At 37.6% G+C, this 20,663-nt stretch overlaps 1 protein-coding gene across 1 annotated transcript in view; it reads right to left on the reverse strand.

Annotated features, from left to right (window-relative positions):
• Positions 1 to 1,812: 1,812 nt before the first annotated feature.
• The window catches only part of LOC140951911 (elongator complex protein 3), a 23,046-nt gene continuing 4,195 nt past the window's right edge, over positions 1,813 to 20,663 (reverse strand). Inside the window, exons 3-22 of the mRNA XM_073401285.1 lie at positions 19,180 to 19,270; positions 19,029 to 19,076; positions 15,503 to 15,573; positions 14,859 to 14,922; positions 14,050 to 14,118; positions 13,681 to 13,710; positions 12,913 to 13,037; positions 12,484 to 12,564; positions 11,212 to 11,292; positions 10,979 to 11,039; positions 10,741 to 10,806; positions 10,573 to 10,645; positions 8,730 to 8,850; positions 6,169 to 6,259; positions 5,871 to 5,936; positions 5,266 to 5,341; positions 4,594 to 4,690; positions 3,982 to 4,036; positions 3,748 to 3,829; positions 1,813 to 3,113 (exon numbers count right to left, since the gene is read on the reverse strand). Of these exons, the coding sequence (XP_073257386.1) occupies positions 3,028 to 3,113; positions 3,748 to 3,829; positions 3,982 to 4,036; positions 4,594 to 4,690; positions 5,266 to 5,341; positions 5,871 to 5,936; positions 6,169 to 6,259; positions 8,730 to 8,850; positions 10,573 to 10,645; positions 10,741 to 10,806; positions 10,979 to 11,039; positions 11,212 to 11,292; positions 12,484 to 12,564; positions 12,913 to 13,037; positions 13,681 to 13,710; positions 14,050 to 14,118; positions 14,859 to 14,922; positions 15,503 to 15,573; positions 19,029 to 19,076; positions 19,180 to 19,270 (1,534 nt within the window). The 3' untranslated portion in view covers positions 1,813 to 3,027. The remainder of the gene's footprint in view (positions 3,114 to 3,747; positions 3,830 to 3,981; positions 4,037 to 4,593; positions 4,691 to 5,265; positions 5,342 to 5,870; positions 5,937 to 6,168; positions 6,260 to 8,729; positions 8,851 to 10,572; positions 10,646 to 10,740; positions 10,807 to 10,978; positions 11,040 to 11,211; positions 11,293 to 12,483; positions 12,565 to 12,912; positions 13,038 to 13,680; positions 13,711 to 14,049; positions 14,119 to 14,858; positions 14,923 to 15,502; positions 15,574 to 19,028; positions 19,077 to 19,179; positions 19,271 to 20,663) is intronic.

The following is a 20,663-nucleotide window of genomic DNA, read 5'->3' on the forward strand; positions in this document are numbered from 1 at the left end:
TAAATCTTTCGTTGCCTGACGTGGAGATATTTGACTGCCGACTCGGACAAAAAAGACTGAGACGGAACATACGTTTCCCGCTTCCATGCTTCACGCATGCGCCGTACGGTTTGAAAAGATCAGGAAGTCATGGAGACAATGAGAACAAGCGAAGGCTGAGTGGATTTCACTGTTTTGTTTTCAATTTGATCAATTGAACCTCTTAAAATACTGTGGTATCAAAGTAAACGGAAGTAAAGAGAAACCAAGTCTATTTTTGCAAGTACAGTTGATTAGTGTATGGCCTATTCGCTACAATCACTGTAAACTTATAAAACTGACGTTCTTTGTACCCTTTACTAAGAACGTATATTTAAACTTACAAAATGTGGACTTTCTCTAAAGGTTTATGTATTCTACGCAGTGTAACACGGATTATGGTTAAAACGTACAATTGCAGCTGTAACAGGAACATGTATCTTTGGTGATGCAGCAACGTTTATAAAAGATTGCAGAGTTTTATTTGGAGATATTTTTCCATTATGCCTTTCTTGGGTTCTGCCTTGGGATATTTGACAGCAATGTGCAGCCTGGGGTGGGGAAATTTGGTTGCATTTGACTGGAATGATTTGCCCGTGGGCAGGGAATTTGATTGCAAATTTTTGAAAAAAGTCAAATCCCCACCCCATGCCCTGCCTCGCCCCCCCGCCGGCGTTACATTGATAGGTGCATAATTCGTTGCTTGAAGACAAAATATATGTTAAACTACCATGCTGCCATCCAAAACTTTTTAATTGAAGACAAAAAGCCTCAAGTGAGAACTCATTAAGAGGGAAATACGTAGCATCACCAAGGCTTTTCTAAGAATAAAGCTAAACAGCTCCTCTAAAAAGAAAGATACATTCAAAATAGACTACAAGTGCAGGCAAAATAAACTACAACTGCAGGATAGGATCATTCATTTTAAAAGATAATTGAATAACCTAAAACATGAAAATGATCTAACTGATCAAAAGAAAAGGTCAAAGGATTGAACAAGGTGAAAACCCGACTGCTTTCTTTTTCAATCTAGAAAAGAGGAACTTCGATCGTAAGTCAATCAAGAAGCCGGAGCGACCAATGAGGGCGATATATTAGACGAAATTGAAACTTTCTATAAACAATTGTATGATCTTGTACACCTCCGGCCGGGAAAAAACGAATGCGAAGGTGAAATTACAATGGCGGAGTGCAAAGAAGACTACTGCTAACCTTTGGCTGCCGGAAGTCACCAGGCGAGGACGGATTCACATGTGAGTTTTATCATATCGTTTCTTCGATCTCCTAGGACAAGATTTAGAAAATTGCTTCAATGATGCATATGAGGAAGACAAATGTCGATGTCGCAGCGAAGAGGTGTAATAACTCTCCTCCCAAAAGAAGACTCGAACCTCCTAAACTAGCAAACTGGCGACCTATTACGCTGCTAAATGTTGATTATAAGACTACATTAACCGTCACTGCTACGAGATTAGAAAAGATTTTGGTTTTCTAATATGCCTGGCCAAACAGGCTTTGTAAAAGATACAGGGTGGGTGGGGGGGGGGGGGGAATACGATTAGATTGGTAGCCTGTGAACAGGCTATTAGATTGGTCGACAACGTCGTAGAACAAACAAATATACATAACATTCCAGGTATTCTTGTACAACTTGATTTTTGCAAAGCTTTCGATACTATTGAATAGAGCTTCATTAAAAAAGTCTCGCACTCCATAACTTACAATATACAACACTGAATCTTAACTTTTTCCATTTTTATTCGAAAAGCACTGTTCTTAACAAATAATTTACACAAACTGTCAAAGGAGTTAGACAAGGTTGTTCTGTGTCCCCTTATTTAGTTATTTTATAGGGGATGAGATCTTAGCGTACAAAATCAGACAAGACCAAGAAATAAAGGAATAACAATATTCCAAAAAGACCTGAAGCTAAGCCAGTTTGATCATCTGTTGATGCGTATAAGACTAAGATCAGTTGGAGGTACTATTTCGAAAAACCCCACTCTTCAATTCGTTAGTTAGAAAGAATTCGAATTACTGGAAAAATCTGTTGATTAAGGGTCCAGTGTTATCGCATATTTTTTTACTCACCACTTCTGTATCATTCTTATTCTTTCTGATTCTTTCTCTTGTATTTTGGTCCAGTTATGATATTTGTACCTTCCGTTTAGTTTAACTATTTTAACTGGAACTTTTGTTGTGTAAATAAAGGAATACAGTAAATACCCGCGAGTAAGAACTGTTAGGCTTGAATTTGCCAGTTAGCGTCCCCCTCTATACAAGAACCTATTTAAGCCTCAAATTTGAAACAGGCTCTTATTTTCGAAAACCGATAAAAAAATCTCTGTACAATTGGGCAAATAAGATAATTCAACATTCAGGATCCTCTTTGGAGACATAGGTGCCTTTTCACTCCAACTGCAATGTAATGGTATGCAGATTGTAAATTGACTAATATAAGGAATAAGCTGAATACCACTAAATGCTCTTAGCGACACTGTATTTTTTCTTCAGAAAATAAGAACCTATTTAATAACGTATATAGCTTAAATTTGTACTACTTAATATAAAAACCCCTGTTTAGGCTAACTTGGGAAAATGCAGGTTCTTACTCGGGGTTTTTTACTGTATCAAAAAAATGAATAGGCTCAAGACGAAGGATGTCTTGTAAGCAGGAGCAACGTTTTCTCCTGTCCTATACGAATAGAGTCCTTCCTCCTTTCTCTGACAAAAGCAGACAAAACAGCTGAAGCCACATTTCTTGGTACATGTAGCTATTCTGTCCAGCTTGAGTCTTCTAACAACCTTTACCAGGATCTCATAGTCTTGCAAGGTTATGTTTCAGTGTGGCATCAGCTCTGATCGATTTATTCTCACAGATGTTGGTAACTCTACCAAAGCCGGGAAAGCATGTCCAGTAATCCGAATTGTGCATCTGACGCAGCAATGAATAACACGGAAACGGACACGATTGACCTTTCGAGATGCAAGGTACCGCCGTCGGTAATATCATGATGTTGACCATAGATTCTTTACCATATATGGTCCTTCCAGTTCATAACCAATCTTACGATAATAATTTCTAGTTCCAACCCCTGTGAAAGAACCGCGAAAGAGAATTAAATTTGCTTGATTCAGAGAGATTTTAAGATGGCTGGTGGCTGGTAGATCATTCATTTATTTATTTATTTATTTATTTATTTATTTATTTATTTATTTATTTATTTGGGGGGGGAGAGGGTAAGGGAAGCGGTCTAATTAGATGAGGTCGATTAATCTGGGAACTTGACAAAATTTTAGCCGATAATTCTGACAACTTTTTATACAAAAAACTGCGTTTTGTTTTAGACAATTTTAATTTGTGCCCTGTATTATGGTAACATTTTTTTTCTAGAATATTAACACGCATATTCTCGACAACATTCTCTGTGTAATTCCAACGCCACCAATGTAAATGCATAAACGCTAAGAGTTTTTAGTAGGTTGAAACTGCGAGGTGAACTCGAAAACTGGGCGGAGCTGAAACTCGATCTGAGGGGCAAACGAAAGCGGCGGATGCCTCCCCTTAATGTCGTTGACCACTTGCTTACGGATTATCATGCCTATACACCGATCTGAATTTTTGGGGTTGCAGGGCTTCTTATCTAGAGAAGGTTCTTTAAACTTAAATCGTCTGCATACTTATCATTACCTGTATTATAAAAAAGCGAGAACTGTTCGTTACCCTACCTGAAATAACAGCGATTTTCACTGAACCGTGCTCATCACGAGCAATCCTCTCTGCTTCTTCCATTAACAACATCCCAAAACCCTGAAAGTCAATAAAAACTTGTGTAACCATCGCGCAAGCAATATGTAAAGGACTTTGCAAATTACTGTTACAAATTTAAGCCAAAATAAACACTGATAACCTGGTTTTTGTGGCTTACTTTAAAAAATCCTTTATAAAATACAGCAACTTACTTGATGCTGAAATTTAGACGGATCACGAGCACTGACTGGGACCACACTTCCATAGCTATGACAACAATGTTAAGGCAGTGCACTTTTTTATTAACAAAAGCCTTAACAGAAACAATCTCTATATAACAACACAGGTTGTCTTGTTTTATGAACTATACCCGTTAATGACCTGATTGTATAACCTGCCATCAAGTTAGTTTTTCTTTTTAGGAAAGAAATAATCGAGATGTAGAAAGAGCAGGATCACATACTACTGACTGTACGACATTTTATTCTTATATTCCTAAAAAAAACTACAATCTTGGACGAAATAGAAGGAGAATTTAGACCCTCCCCCCGCCAAAAAAAAAAAAAATCAAGGATGGGAAAATGACGCGTTTTCCCTTTCGCTGGGCTTCATCCTTGATTTGGGGGGATGGGGGTTTGCTGTTCCATTTTATTCTGTCCAAGATGGTAGGTTTTGGAAGCTGTAAAGAGGTACTTCTACACTTTGTTACAGTCTGTAGATAGGAGAAGTAAGTGGGTTTAAAATAGATGAATATCATTCTCAGGCAGGCAGGCAGGCAGGCGAGTGGATTATACCTGAGCCTGAGTCAAAGCAACAAAGGATACACATGGAGTTCTCTGACGATGGAACAGCCTCCTTTTAGCTCGGGTCTGAAAGTCTCCTCTGAACACTTCCTCAGTCGCAATAAGCCAACAAGAATATTTAAACTACATTAAGGAAAATAGTTTACTTTTAAATTTAACAAGATTGTGGTACGGAATTTTTTTAATTCTATAATGCCCATATTAAAAACACGTTAAGAAATAATAGCATAAAAATAATTAAGTACTGAAAACATGACGTATTCATTTACTACGTTAGACTATAAGAAATGGCAAGCTCATTTCTAACATGAAGGGATTGTAGCAGAGCCAAGTTAAATGACTCAATGGTTTATACAATTCAATATAATTTTATTAGACAATATCAAAATCACTGTACAGGATATCTGTTAATTGCAGTGACAATGTGTGACTGTAGACTGCTTGCAGTCCGCTTTTTCTCTTAAAATACGTCTAGTTCTTATCTCATCCATCGCGATTGCAAACCACGACGTTATTATTACAACAAGGGATTGAGACTAGCCCTCGTTTCTCGCGGCTCGCGGCTTTGCCGCTCGCGTCCTTATGTTTCGCGTGCAGTAACTTTGCAAAGAAAAATAAGAGATTGCTCACAGTCTAGTGACTGTTGCTTGCAATACATGTTCTCCTGTCTGTTTAAAATTGCTCAAAGGATATCTTGTTCCGGATCTTCATACGAAAGAAACGTTTCCCATCCTCCATTTGCCACATAATCACGGCGAATAAGTTCAATCTACATAGTAACAGATCAAGTCTGTTCAATAAATAACATTATTTCATATTTTTTTTATTTTGACGACTCAGTTACCCTTAAATTGGTTCATAGTTGTGGAGGAGTTTTGTTAAAACATATTTGACAACTGACAGTATTAAAACTTCAAGGAACCACCTATTGGCAGAGCAATACCCCATTAATTTGATAATGTATTGACAAGAAATAAGTTCTGTCTTCAGAAGAAAGAAGTTGATAATAGATAGACTGATGGGCACAGTTAGAGAAAACAACTGTCCCAAGAAGAAAGAGCACTTCATGATCTTACACAATCAATCCTAGTTAGCCAAGGGGAGGGGTTGGAACCATAAAGGGGTGGAATCTAATATGGACCTTAAATAAACAATACAAAATAAATAATAATACAATAATAATAATAATAATAATAATAATAATAATAACAATAATATAATAATATATCATACAAGGTGCTCTCCACTTAAACAGTACTCCAAAGAGTTCCATACTCATACATTGGCACTGGACATACCTCAAAAGGACGCACTTTATGATGAATCTCCTGTATGCCAACCTCACGTGTACGCACATCACGGCACTGACAAACATAATCAGTGAAATTAATAAATCTCTTGTCAATTGACAAACAACAGGAAACATTTGACAACTTAAGGTGCTTGGAAAAAACAGTGGCTTCTGAAACTCTCCTCCTCATTGCCTCGAGTTTTCTCATCATATATTTGGGTAGCACTTGACATGAGATATAGAGAAATTAATGTCATTGAATTATTTATTGTTAAACAAAGAATTTTAAAATAACACTCAGTTACCTTTGTCCCTAGATCCTTCATCCGTGCTAGTGCCAGCTCTCTAAGGTTACCATGTTCCACACCAGAACTCACAAGGGGCATGGGGATGTCCCTAAAATCCAGGTATGAACATTTTGAACAAATTATGTAGGGATGCTACCATGAGATGGGTAAGAAGTCAACCGATATCTGTACCCTTTACTATTAAGTAATTTAATATGGAAGTTAGTTGTTCACAATCATAATTTTAAAAAAAAGGGCCTGGTATCACCACTGAATAACATTTTTGCAACCAATATTGAGACAATACAGGTTAAATCCTGCTTCTAATTTTAATTCTTCTAAAAAAGTCTATTCCCAAACTCTTTAATAATAAGAAATAAAAACCTCAAAAAAGTAGTTTTAAAAAACAATAGTCAAGTTTTCCTTAAATCTATTAATCTTGGGGAAGGTGTTCAAACAGCAACCAAAGAACACTGAATACCTAGCTACATAAAGAACTCCAAAAACAGATAACATTTCAAAAGGACGCAGGTCTAAATACCTAAATACATAATCTATAAACCACAGCAAGAAAGGTTACTGCAAAGACATACAGCTCTGAATACCTAACAACATTGGAAGAGAAACTTTTCACAAAAGGAGGTAGAATGCTACACTTCTCATGCCAGGAGAATAAGTAGTCCAAAACTATCCCATGAGCACCTGCACACCTCTACATCATGTCATCAGAATGTTTTAGATTTTTGACACATTCTTTCCCATACCTCTCAGTCATAAGAAATTATACTTTTTACATACATACATACATACTTTATTGACTTTCCCAAGGGGCTTTTCAAAGACAATACATGATCCTATTTACAATTAAGAAATGTTTTAAAATATATATAAAATTACAATTCTTTAAGTAATTTAGTACGTAAACGAGTTTTAAAAACATCAATCGAGTTACACAGTTTAAAGGAATTGTCTAGGGAGTTCCATAAGTTCACAGTTCTATAGAAAAATGTTCTCTGACCGGCAGCTGTTCTAAAAAAGGGAATTTGTAAAAGCTGTGAATTTCTGGTGCTACGTCGGCTAACCTCTGCTCGCTTTATGAATTTTGATGTAAGGTATTCAGGGGCTTGACCGGTCATACATTTAAAAGCCATTGTAGCGTTCCGGTAATAAAGCTGACTGGGAACTGAAAGCCAATTTAGCTCCTTGCGAATTGGTGTAACATGGTCAAATTTACGCGCGCCGCTAACAATGCGGCATGCGAAGTTCTGCACTGCCTGTAACTTGTTGACATTACATTTTGAGGTATTTGACCAAACATTGGAGCAATAAAATAACCTGCTAAAAACTAAGGAATTAATAATCATCAAAAGTGTACGTTTGTCGAAGACATGCTTGACACGGTTTATCTGGCCAAGGCGGGACATGCACGAGGAAGCGGTTTTAATTATATGTTCATCGTAAGTTAAATTAGAATCCAAAGTCACACCAAGGTCTTTGGCGGTGTCTGTAGGGACAATGTCCTTACCCATAAAGGAAAGGTAACGAAATTGGAATTTTGCACGCATCTGCCTGCTGCCAAATATCATCAACTTGGTTTTGCCAGGGTTTAGTAACAATTGATTGTTGGAACACCATTCCCCTATTTTAAACAGGTCGTCTTCCAAATCAGCAATTGCATCCAGGTTGGCTTTAAGCTCGAAGGAAGTAATGAGTTTCGTATCATCTACATAACTCTGGGTGCTGCATTTCTGTGGGATCAATGGAAGATCGTTCGTATATATGCTAAAAAGAAGTGGGCCCAAGATGCTTCCTTGAGGAACGCCACTGGTCACAGACAAAGGCTCAGATAGCGTTGAATAGATTCGTACTACTTGTGACCTGTTGCTTAGGTAACTACGAAACCATTGGAGAGTGTCACTGGAAATTCCGACATCTTGCAATTTTAAAATTAACGTGTCATGATTGACACTATCAAAGGCTTTGCTCATATCTAATAGTACAACTGCCGTTAACTTCTTTTTATCGATGGCGTTAAGAATTGTGTCTGTTGTTTCAATGACAGATGTTTCACGAGAGTGCCGTCTCTTGTTACCGCTTTGACTCTTTGATAGGGTGTCATTTGATTGCAGATACGAGGTGAGTTGATTATGTACTACCCTTTCGCAAACCTTCGATAAAACTGGTAGAAGTGAGATGGGTCTATTGTTGTTTGCCTGTTCATGGTCGCCCTCCTTTAGGATGGGTGTAACCTCGGCTGTTTTCCATTTTGATGGAAAAACACAGTTTTGAAAGGATGCATTAACGATAGACGTTATTGGGTGAACAATTGGATTAAGACAGTCTTTGATGACACGGATCGGAATTTTATCTATCCCGGGGGCCTTGTTTGAAGGCATCGCTGCTATTATACGCTCTACTTGTTTATAATCAACGGTACTAAGTGTGAACTGATCAGAGGAAGCGTATTGTCTCGGCACGAAATAATTCTGATTAAGTGTTAAGTTGCATTCATTAGCCAGGGACGTAATTTTGTTGTTTTTACGGGTATAAGGAACAATGATGATGTTATAAGGCCTTACCTTTGAACTCTGTAGACACGTGTCCAAGGTGGTACTAAGGCAAGAATTCTGGCAATCAAGTCCACCAGTGTATTGGGTGGGTAACTCTTGTACCTCCCTGTCTTCCACAGCTCATACAAACCTGTTCACAGTGCAAAACAACACAATAAGTGTTTATGAGAAATGAACATGTATAGGTTGTGGTTCAATTTTATCTTTGGTTCAAATTTTTTCTTTGTTTTTGGGTACGTTAATGTATGATAACGAGTTGGAAAGGAGAAAATTTAGCCACAGCATGGACAGTTGTCATCTGTCAAGTGGTATTTTGCTATACTTGTTATGTTTTTACACAGTAGTTATACAGTAGTTCAGCTATTTCTCTTTGGATAATGTGTGAAATCTTCCACCATTGTCTACAGCTCTACCAAAACAGCTGAGCTATTGCACCACCTTCAATATATTGTCCCCCTTTCCTCCCAATTATATTATCTTTAATTGTAATTCTTCTTTGAGGATATTAGCAAACATCTTCCACATTTGGTCAACGGCTGCTTGCTATGAAGAATTAGCTGGGCTATTTAACCCAATCAAAAATTGAGAAATACCTAGAAAGAATAATAATGAAAATAACTATTAAAACTGGACTGTAGTCATTAGATTTCCAGTATTTTAATGGGCTCTCTGGAGCAGGGTTATCGGCCCTTTACCCTACTGTGACCAGATAATTATGGTAAATGAACTTGTCAGAGAGAAAGCTGAAAACTTTCAGAATCAGAACTTTAAGTTGATTCATTTTACACTCACAATAGTGACAAAGAAAAAGTAATGCAACACTGGGAAAATCACATTGTATAAAAAGAAGTCAAGCATGGGTAAAATTTCAGTCACAATCGAGAAGTGACTCATCAAAATACAACTGCAGTCAGTTTAGCCAACAAGCCATGTGTACACAGGCTACAATCGGCGACAAAATGAGTTGAGACACTTCGCCCAAAAGTAGGTTTTTTTACGTTTTATGAACTTCAAAAGGAGGAAATATAGCTTTCCTCTCCCATCCCCTCCGTACAATGTTGGGCCCTTGTTCTAGCTACCTATAGAAAACAACAAGCACCCCAACTTTGAATGGAGGGGACAGGGGAGGGGTGCGGATTCTTTTGTTCTCCGAAGTCACCCTATTTAAGTACAATGTCTCAACAATTTTGTCGCCGATTGTAGAAACCCATCCACCTTAAATTTGTTTCTCTTTGAGCAAAATTTTAAAAAATGGCAAGCTTTTCCCAAGCTTGCAACCAAGGCAACCAAGAGGATCAGCAGGCAACCAAGTGGATCATTTTCCCACCCCAGTAATAAAAAACTGTTGTAAGTACACCAACATAAATATCCACAACAGCCTCACTGCTGCTTACACTCGTTTTGCCTCCATCATCAGTGGTTTTTTAGTTGTCAAACGATGGAAATCTTGAAATCTTGATCAGTTCAAAATTTTTAAAATCAATCAAAATAGGACAGTTTGGCAGTTTTGATAGACATCTGAGTTGTGAAAAAAGCACGACCTTCATCTCTTTACAAAATAAAGTTTTAGCAGCTTGCTTAGGTTGTTGTTTCAATCAAACAATAATAATATTATTCTGATCTGGCTTACTGGATATTAAATAGAGCCTACACCAATTTTTTTTAAGTTTTGTATATTCAAGTATATTATTTGGTGGAATTTTCAAAACCCTTTTTGGATACTTGGGCTACACTTCTGTTAGTTTTTGGGAATCCAGTGAGAGACAAGGAAAATAACACTTTATTCAAAACTTGGATCTTAAGCATAGGAGGTTAAAGCTCATCAACATCAACAAAATAAACTGCAACTTACCTGTGCCACGGATAACCAAGGTTGGATAAATTTTTAAACCATCTGCTCTAAATGCAGGATTTTCGAAAAATTCCTGTTGAGAGAGCAACCATTATTATATTCAAATGTTGTCTGACCACATTTACATAATATTTAAAGTTAAGATGTAAAGATGAGTAGTCCACTAACTATAAACTGTTCAATGTCTCTCTCCAATCCCACATTTGGCAGATCAGGCATCATATGTGACACAACCTACACAGCAAGAAAGTTAAAATATCATTAGGTACCTTCCTTTAACTCCACAATTAAATAGGCAACACTTGAAAAAGATATAGTAAAAAATAATAACAAAAATTCCATGAAAGTAACCAAAAACATGTGGTAACAACAACAAAAAAATTCACCTCATTATTTTAGACCTCACCTTGAAACCTGCATCTTTTGACAGATGAAATGACTCACTCACTGCCTTCACTGTATGGCCTCTGAACAAAATAACAAAAGAAAAAATGCAATAAAAAAATATAATTATTTTAACATTTCATTGGCAATTACAACAGTCTAACAAAAATTAGTTTAGTTAAAACTATAATCCGTTAAAATTATCATTTCCTTATTCATAGTTTTGAGTGCCAGTTATTGTTTTGTTTGCCCTACCTGTTGGTATCTCGGGCTACATCCTCATACACACTCTGTACACCAATCTCAAGACGAGTGCAGCCATACATTAGCATTGAGCTGAAAAACAAGAAGCATATTAGGACAACAGCAGTAATTATGACTTGTATTATCCTTATAAGCTATATTTCTGCTCTCAGCTCCGAAAAAGAGACTCACTTATAACTAAAGACCAACAATCTAATATATAACAATAAATTACTACCGTATTACTCCTGTTATATGCAACACTTTATAAACAGATAATATCCTCTTTGCACCCCTAAATTCTTCAGTATTTCAAAGAAACCAAACCTTCTCATCTACAAATTAGTTCGACACAAGTGCGACGTAAAACTTTACACATGAGTGCCAATATTTTAGGCACTCATGTAATCTGCCCAAAATTTTAACCATAACCAATACCTAAAGATGATAAGACAGTCCTGTTTATCATGTTTAAGCTGCAAGCATTCTAAAAGTTTGACTGCCTGTACCTCCTCCCTCTCAACTATGTTGCATTGTTTTGCGAATTGCATTTAGAATCTATTTGCATCAGCATTTGAAGTGGGATAGAAGGACAATACATGTAATTAATATCATGATCAGTACAAGTACCTAGCAATGATTACACAGAAGAACCATTCCTTCTGGTATAACATTCTTTTGGCTCAAGTATTACAGATGCTTGATAAGTCATTTTCCTATCATTAAAACCTCATTAATCTATTTTCAAGGCCCCTGGTTGGTTGCAATGAATTGGGGATTCATTATGCTGGTGAAACCGAGGCTACAAAAATGTATATGTTCACACTATACCGGATATTATTACAGGGGCGGATCTAGGGGGAGGGTGCAGGGGGTGCCCCCCCCCCCCCCCCCTGAGATGACCTGCGGTTTTCTAATACAACTGGTATTCCGCAAAAAAAAAAAAAACTATGTGGTTTATTTGTGTTGAAGTAGAGCAAGAGACGAGTGCACCCCCTCCTTAAAAAAAATCCTGGATCCGCCCCTGTATTATATGTTGACACAAAAACCATACTATAGGGCTTCTGTTCTCAGATACAAAGGGTGCTTTTGGAGTGATTTCTGTAATGGAGCAAAGCTGCGCAGCATTGATCTCGGCATGATGTTGGATGTGAGTGAACAAGTTGCTCAAGTCTTGTTGCTGTTCATACCATACCAGACAGCTTGAAAATAATTTATTTTGAGTTTGACTCAGCCCCACGAGTATAATGAAGTGCATGTAGGTGCAGAGTGCAGCCTCCCTACCTTAAATGTTTTTTCAGACAGTAGTCAGGTCTTGTTTCTATGGTGATTCCAATACACTTTGTCTTGCTCCTCTCAGAATATCTACAAGATACATCAGGGTGACATAACACTTGAATGTCCATCAATGGAACAATTAATGCTTTCTAAAACAAAATGATTCCAGATTACATCAAATCCGCTAATAATAATTTGAAGGGATGCCTGGTATTAAGAAAAATTATCCCTACTTGACTTTTGAAAAACTGATAGATTCTTCTTGCAATCTGCCTCGTAATTAAGCTTGTGATGCCAAGAAAGTTTGATTTTAGATCAACAGTCAGTTAAGGCTTTTTTGTCCTACTCCATTCAATACTTTATACGAAAATGAAAAATATGCAAAGACAAACTAACCAAAACAAGGTGAAATGGTCATAGAAAAAGAGTACTCACTTGACAGCTTCATCTACATTGTTACTTGTGTGACCTGAAAGAGCATCATGAAGATTTCTGATGAAAAAGTCTCTGTAACTTTCATCCAGACACATAAATGTTCCTCCCATAACAATAAATTCAACCTGTGCCAAAAGAAAGGTAAAGAACAAAAATTGTGTATTATTTTGTCAGCCTATACCTAATAGGGTGATAAGATGAAAATTGACCAAATTTGAGTACCACAATATAACCTTTAGGTTAACCATTTGCTTCTACAAATTTTGCAGAAAAACACCGTTTAAAGGAAGTCATGCTGCAGAACTTTGATCTATGGAAAGTTCATGTAGCATGCAAGTAGTCAGTTCCTTGTTCAATTTTCTTTGAAGGGAAAATTATAGGGTTCCTTTAAAAGATGCAGGCAAATTAGCTCAATCACCCCATTGATATGAGGGGGGGGGGGGGGGGAATGACCTCTTGCATTCTTTCTATGTGGAAAGTGCTACTGGTTACAAACCTAAGACTGGGCAGTGACTTTGTATCATGCAGGCCTACAGCTGTAACTATGATCACTCTGCTAACTACTTTTGCCTTTAACAGTAGGTTTGAGACTTTAGATGTAGATAACATCAGGATATGGATTTTCCCACTGTTGTGGATTCTCAATATGTTGAAATATCAAAACGTTATCCACATCTCAAGTCTCAAACCTCTAAAACCTGTACCTTGATATAAATGGGAGACAAATGAACACACAATGCTGATGAATATAAATTTCATCTTAATTACCTTGTCAACACTGTGACCAAGTTGTTTAAGCTGTAACAAAGAAAAATCAAATACTCAGTTTTACAATTTACATCATATTCACCAAACATATCATTTACAACATAGGGAAACCACTGGTTTTCAAAATGAAAATCCAGCATACAGAAAACTGATTGACCGCAGGTGTCAAAAGCAACCTGTGTGACTAAAACAATAATATTGTATTTAAAAAAGAATAACTTTTTGAACAAGTAGTAGGAGTATCAAGTTGAAATGGCACAAAAAAAATGAGTGCATCTATATTTTGAATATGGTTACAGACCTTGTTTTCATTATAACTGTCTCTGTGCAAAGTTATCAGGAGAAAAAATTCTGAGATTATTAGGATACCTGATCCATCCGGTGCCTGGTTTGCAAATAAGGATTGTACCTGGCTCGGATTGCTCGCATTGATGTGGGCTGAAAGAGCAGATATAGCATCTGTAAATCTTTTTTTACCAAAATACTCAACTATTTCAAGAATAGTCAATTTGCATGTGCAGCAAACATTGTTGAGTAAAAAAATAATGACTGTCTAGAGGAGTGAGAAGTGATTACCCTGGTAGGTTGCAAGGATTTTTTGCTCCCTAAGCAAACTATATAAAATAGTATAGAGGTAGATAGAAGGATTGACGTAGGCCCCATACAACCAAGAATAGAAATATGCTCCATGAAATATCCACACTCCTTTCCCCCGCCCCAGTAGAGGGTTTAAAGGCTTTTTACTCCTCCAACCTTCTGTAAATTCTATTTTAGGTTCATCCTTTCTCTAAGAATCTTTAGGCCTTAAGACCCTCCTGCCAAAATAACAACTAAAAACCGTGAACACCTGAAATATTCCCTTAAATAATGTTCCTTGTGTTGTGACCAGTCACATTGATCGGGACACAAGAGATATCTACAAGTCTTAAAACTAATCACCATATTTACTCCCACGAATAAGCGCCGTATTTGGGAGAATAAAGTTAATAATCTCGGCATCCCTAATATAATAAAAATCAAAAGACAGCTGTTATATTCAATATCAATTCGCACTTGTTACTTCTTTCACTAAATTTCTCAGAGGAAATAAACAACCAGTCCCTTTTAATACTGAATGACTGATTTAAGTGAACACTTAAGTGAATGACTGACTGAGTACAAAAGTACTACAGGCCTACCTCATATCCTGTATAGGACTGGGTGGAGTATTCAAAATCAGAGTCTGGTCCTCCTGGGCAATACCTTAACATTAAACACACGCATTGGGAAAAATAATGATGAAATACAGTATGTGCAAAAATGCCACAGACACAATACTATCACTGAAAAAATTTACATATTTTGAGAGAAAAATTGTTGGCATAATTTCAAACTAAATCGGAGATAAGCTCAAAATTCAATTTTATGCTGAAGGTTTGGTGACTCGTATGAGAGACTAGGTGATTAGCGCCTTATCTCGGAGAGTCCCAGATACTCCCGGAGAGTTGGCAATAAATGTATTTCCCTGACATCTTATGGCATCTATTGCTTATAAAGATCAGCTATGTTGCATAGTTCAGCTTGCCATTGGTTAAACTTGTGATGTCAGAGCACTGCTTTGTTGAAAGAGTTTACCACTAACTTGTGATGGAAAGGAACCATTTTTCTGTGCTGTCTACCGTAAAAATTGAAAACTCCCTGTTCATTTTTAAACTTTCAAACCAGAACAAAATCGCTGTTGTTCTTTAATGACTAAAAGACTTCTTCTTCAAGGGTAATAAATTCAAGGGAAGATCTAAATTTTCATTTTTCTAGTGAACATGAAATAAAAACAAAAACTTACACACAAATATTTCCAGTCATGTTAATATGTGGGCATCTGTGAGGTTTACACATCACTGCAACAACAGCTATCTATATATGCAACAGCAAAAACATTATTCTGAGCTTAAAGACTTTCAGGAAAACCTAGTAGTCCAGGTGCCAAGAAAAACAAGTGCAGCTTACCAAAAAAGTGGGTACATTTGCATTGTTTTTACTTTACTAATCATTGTGATGTGTGTGGTTGTGGGATTTCTAAGACTGTTCAATATTTTTGCCTTCTAGAATAACTTTGGGACGTCCTATGTATAAGTCGACCATAGCTTTCTTAAGTGTTTATGGTACTAAGGATTTTATCTTGCACTTTGCTGCCAATTTCATACTTGACTCACATTTTTCTTACTCCTTACAGGGCTTTTGTCAAATCCATAAAGATTCCAAAGACACTTGATACTTACAGTTCTCAACCCTCTCGCAAGATGAGAGTTTGTCTCTCAAGACGAAACTTTCATCTTGCAAGATGAGAGTCTCGTCTCAAGAGATGAGAGCCTTGTCTCAAAAGACAAGGCTCCTGTCATGTGAAAGGGTGGTAACTTACCTTTGACTAATACTATAACTTGATTTTTTAAATTTCAAATAACTTGTAAACATACACATTCACTGCTTTCATTCCAATGTTTTACACCAAAGAGGGAACAGTAGTAAAACAAAAACATTCCAGGCTAGTTCAAAAATTCTTTTAGGGTGTTACTAAAACGAAGACCCAAAAACGAAGACCTAAGACCTAAGACCCCTTGGACTAAAACGAAGACCCTGTGGACTGAAACGAAGACCCTATGGACTAAAACGAAGACCCCATGGACTAAAACGAAGACCCTATGGACTAAAACGAAGACCCCATGGACTAAAACGAAGACCCTATGGACTAAAACGAAGACCCCATGGACTAAAACGAAGACCCCATGGACTAAAACGAAGACCCCTTGGACTAAAACGAAAACCCCATGGACTAAAACGAAGACCCCATGGACTAAAACGACTGATGCTAACCGCTGAGGGCAATACCCGTTCCCGTAATTTGTTACGGCGATTTGGGAATGTTGTGGAATTTCCTCTGCAGTATTTAGTTGTGATAGTCAAGTCTATCACTTACCTTTCCTTCAGGTTTCTTTGCGGAAAATATTTTGCATGTTTTAAACCTCTTTGGAAGTGTTTACGATGAAGATGACGTCAGTTTTATTTAAATCAAAGCTTTTTGCAGAGTGAAGGCGATAGAGCCCTCTAGTGTGTCGTGTGGTTATAATGCGCGTGTGGTTATAATGCGATTGGCGTGACAAGCCCAAAGGTCATCAGCGTGTCCATCAGCGTGTTCATGGGAGGCCTAGACAATCAAAAAGGCTTGTGACAGGATTTGTCTTGAAGACTTCCGCCAAACGTGTTTTGGGCGCGTAGTTGGGGTTTGAGGGAGGAGGGGGTCCATTGGCTTTCTGATATTTTATGGTTGAAAATTCAATGTCGGATGATTTGGGTGCCATCCCGGGTGTAATGAGTTAAGAAAATATAACCGCGTGCTCCAGCTTTCTAAAATGTCGAAGAATTGTATCAATGCATTTAAAAAACAAAACAGTGACAACACGTATAGCCTGCGTAGCAAGCGTTTCCTCGCGAGGTTCGTCTAGAAAGCTGGGACAAGAGCAAAAAAACATGAATGACGGGGGAGGGGGAGGGGAACGAAGGAACCGCTTGCCCGCAAACCCCACGATTTTGAAAAACTGCGTTCGCCCACGAACGCAGCTTCTGATTGGCGCGGTGTGGGTAGTGTTGATTACTTAACATTCGAAACATCAATCAAACCAGGTATGCTTTGTTTTCGTGCGTCACAGATCTGGTCTCATCTGATTTGTGGTAGCCGATTACAAATGCTTTGGACTGATATTTATTGGAATCGTGTTTGTGCGAAGGTTTATGAGATCAGAGTCTTCCAAGTATAATTGGGGATCGAGCAGTGGAGACCAGGGAAGGCCAATTTATTGAGAATGACGGCGTGCAGATCCGACTGGCAAAAATGGACTGTTTGTTGGAGATAACATCAACATAAATCATAACATCGGTACTCGACACTAGCTAAAGCCGCCATGGACAAGCGATTTGTCAGCTTTTTTGAAATGAAAAGATTCTTTTTGCTTATTGAAAATTTAGCGGCATCTATTGTAGTGAACGTTTCGAGACAGGCTGAAGAGCAGCCGCTCTGCAAAACTTATACCCGGCGGAGTGAATTGTTCCGGACAAATCATTTTTGACGTGTCGACAAGGTTTCAGACGAGATAAAGCCACGCAGTAAAAAAAAAAAATTAAATTTTGCAGCAATCGCTCATAGTTTTAACTTTCTTTTATCATAAATTTTTTTTATTACAGTTCTTGCAATCGCCTGCAACGTTTTCTATTAGAGAACAAAGTAATTTTACAAATCTGGTAATCCAGGGGTAATCTGTTCGTTATGTTTCTATTTTGACGAGCTGTCAATTTACAAATGAATCGAACCGTGAAATATCAGGGGGCGTTTTCCAGAATCGTGGGGTTTGTGGGCAAGCGTTTCCTCTTCTCCCTCCCCCTCCCCCTTCAACCTTTTTTTTGCTTCCGCTCTAACTTTCGCCCAATAACTCGATTGGAAACGCTTGCTACGCAGGCTACAACACGTAGTACAGGGAGGGAATTTGTCATTGACGAATTCAATGACAGAGGAACCTCGCGCTCTATTTATTACTTTCTACCTCATCAATAGGGGAAAAAAAAGCCTTCGATCTAAAACATTACTCGAGTACAGGTTAACATTTCGAGTTTCATTTAAGCGAGGTTCATTTATCTTTATGCCGGGTTTTATTTGTTTTATTTATATCCCTGTCATACGCTGTTACGATATTCTGTACTCTGTTGTTAAAAAATGACTAATCTTTACGGCTTAAACAGTTGTTTTTATGATAACTGTGATAAAAAATAATAATAAGAAAAGAAAAAGAAGGAAAAAGACAAGGCAAAAAACGCTTAATCGACGAGACTCGAACCTAGGACTTTTGTTCCAACATTACGGTTTTACCACTAGGCCACGAGGGCTCTCTCCCCTTCACCCTGCAAAAACTTCCTTTGATTTAAATAAAACTGACGTCATCTTCACCGTAAACACTTCCAAAGAGGTTTAAAACGTGCAAAATGTTTTCCGCAAAGAAACCTGAAGGAAAGGTAAGTGATAGACTTGACTATCACAACTAAATACTGCAGAGGAAATTCCACAACATTCCCAAATCGCCGTAACAAATTACGGGAGCGGGCATTGCCCTCAGCGGTTAGCATCAGTCGTTTTAGTCCATGAGGTCTTCGTTTTAGTCCATGGGGTCTTCGTTTTAGTCCAAGGGTCTTCGTTTTAGTTCATAGGGTCTTCGTTTTAGTCCATAGGGTCTTCGTTTTAGTCCATAGGGTCTTAGGTCTTAGGTCTTCGTTTTTGGGTCTTCGTTTTAGTAACACCCATTCTTTTAGGACAGAATGATACTTACACCTGATGCTGTTCTAACTGGTTTGGCTTTAAGCTTCGGAAGTAAAACCTGTGAATAATGATGATATTAGGTCGACCATTATGTACTATAATTATATTAATTATTTATGATAAGGAGAAGAATTAAAGTAACAGTTTACACAAATACTCACCTTTTTATAAGCCGGAGGCACAGCAGCAATTATGTCAACAAGTCTGGGCTGGGATGTCAAGCCATACTTGCTTGCGGTTTGTCCCTTTATTCTGATGGAATCAAAGAAAAAAGGTTCATGTTACATTAATTTTATTGTTTTGTCTTTGGTAAACATTTGGATAGTCTAACTGAGATCTCCTTTCTTGGGATCAGGTCACTGATATGTGACCCTCCACAGGATTTTAATGCTAAAGGTGAAAGCACGCGCACGACACGCTTTGACTTTAAAACAAAAGAATTTATTTTAACATGCGTTAGCACGCTTGCAATCTTGCCTCATTAGCAATTTCTTTTGTTTCAGAGGACACGCTTGAGACAATTAAGCGTGAGCAAGTCGAACAAAAGAGCGTGTTAAAGTTTTCAAACAAAAAGCTCAGTGCGAAAAAGCACAACACGCTTTCAGTGTGCGCAAAAGCATGCAAGGCGTGTTATCTATAAGCTAAATAAATTTCCTCTACAAAAAGGAATCGTAAATGATTATGAACGGCACCCTTTTTTGGTAACCATCGAGAAAGAAAAAGTTATACCTCAGCGATCGCAGTGATAGTATCTGATTGAAAAAACCTTGTCGCTTGAAAAGTATAAACAATGAACGGTGTGACCTACTGGATTTATGGGTAGAACTATATTAGCATTGCAAAATCAAAGTTCTTTCCAGAAATGTTTACTGACAAAGCTGTACAAAGGTTATCTTGACTTTCCTTAATTTAAAACACATTTGCAATTTTCTCAGAAACAGTGATGCTTCGGACTTAAGACACTTTCTCAGCAGTATTTTCCCGAAAAATTTAGCTTCCAATTGAAGGTTTTAGGAAAGTGAGAATTTTATCGTATTTTCGGATCCCAAAATTTTAGGATTCCTTAATTCTCTACGAAAAATAGCTTAACTGGGGAATGAAATGGAAAAAAATAAAACTTCAGAAAATCGTAAGGAATTTATTAGATAACCTTCGAAAATTGTACATGCATGGAACGGTCATCTAGAGATGTTTAGCCTTCCTCAACCTATAGAAAATTCTAGGCAGTTTTTGTTTCTACGATTTAATTACCTTCGTTTGTCTCAGCATGGCTTAAAAGATATATTAAACTAATTTATTCAACTTCATTTCTCTGTGCATTACTGCTAATAAATATTCCCGTGGCATAACTATAATTCAGGCGACATAACTTCAGTGCCTCGCATGCGATAGGGGGCGTCTTTGCGATTCCGGTCAACAGCCGACAGCCGGAGGAATTGGTTTACACTGATCTTGCGTTAATTCCAGGCTAGACCACCATTAAGTCGTGATTTTCAAATGGCCATGGTTACTATCAAATTCCAGAACAGTCTCAATTGGTATATTTGATTCACTTCGACCAGTTATCAATGCTGATTAAATCCGCTGAAAACCCAAGCCATTTTTATCATCTTAGTGGTTTTAGTAATCAAGCGTGTTCAGCGTG

This window comes from Porites lutea, chromosome 11 (assembly GCF_958299795.1).
Source record: "Porites lutea chromosome 11, jaPorLute2.1, whole genome shotgun sequence".
Lineage (NCBI taxonomy): Eukaryota > Metazoa > Cnidaria > Anthozoa > Scleractinia > Poritidae > Porites > Porites lutea.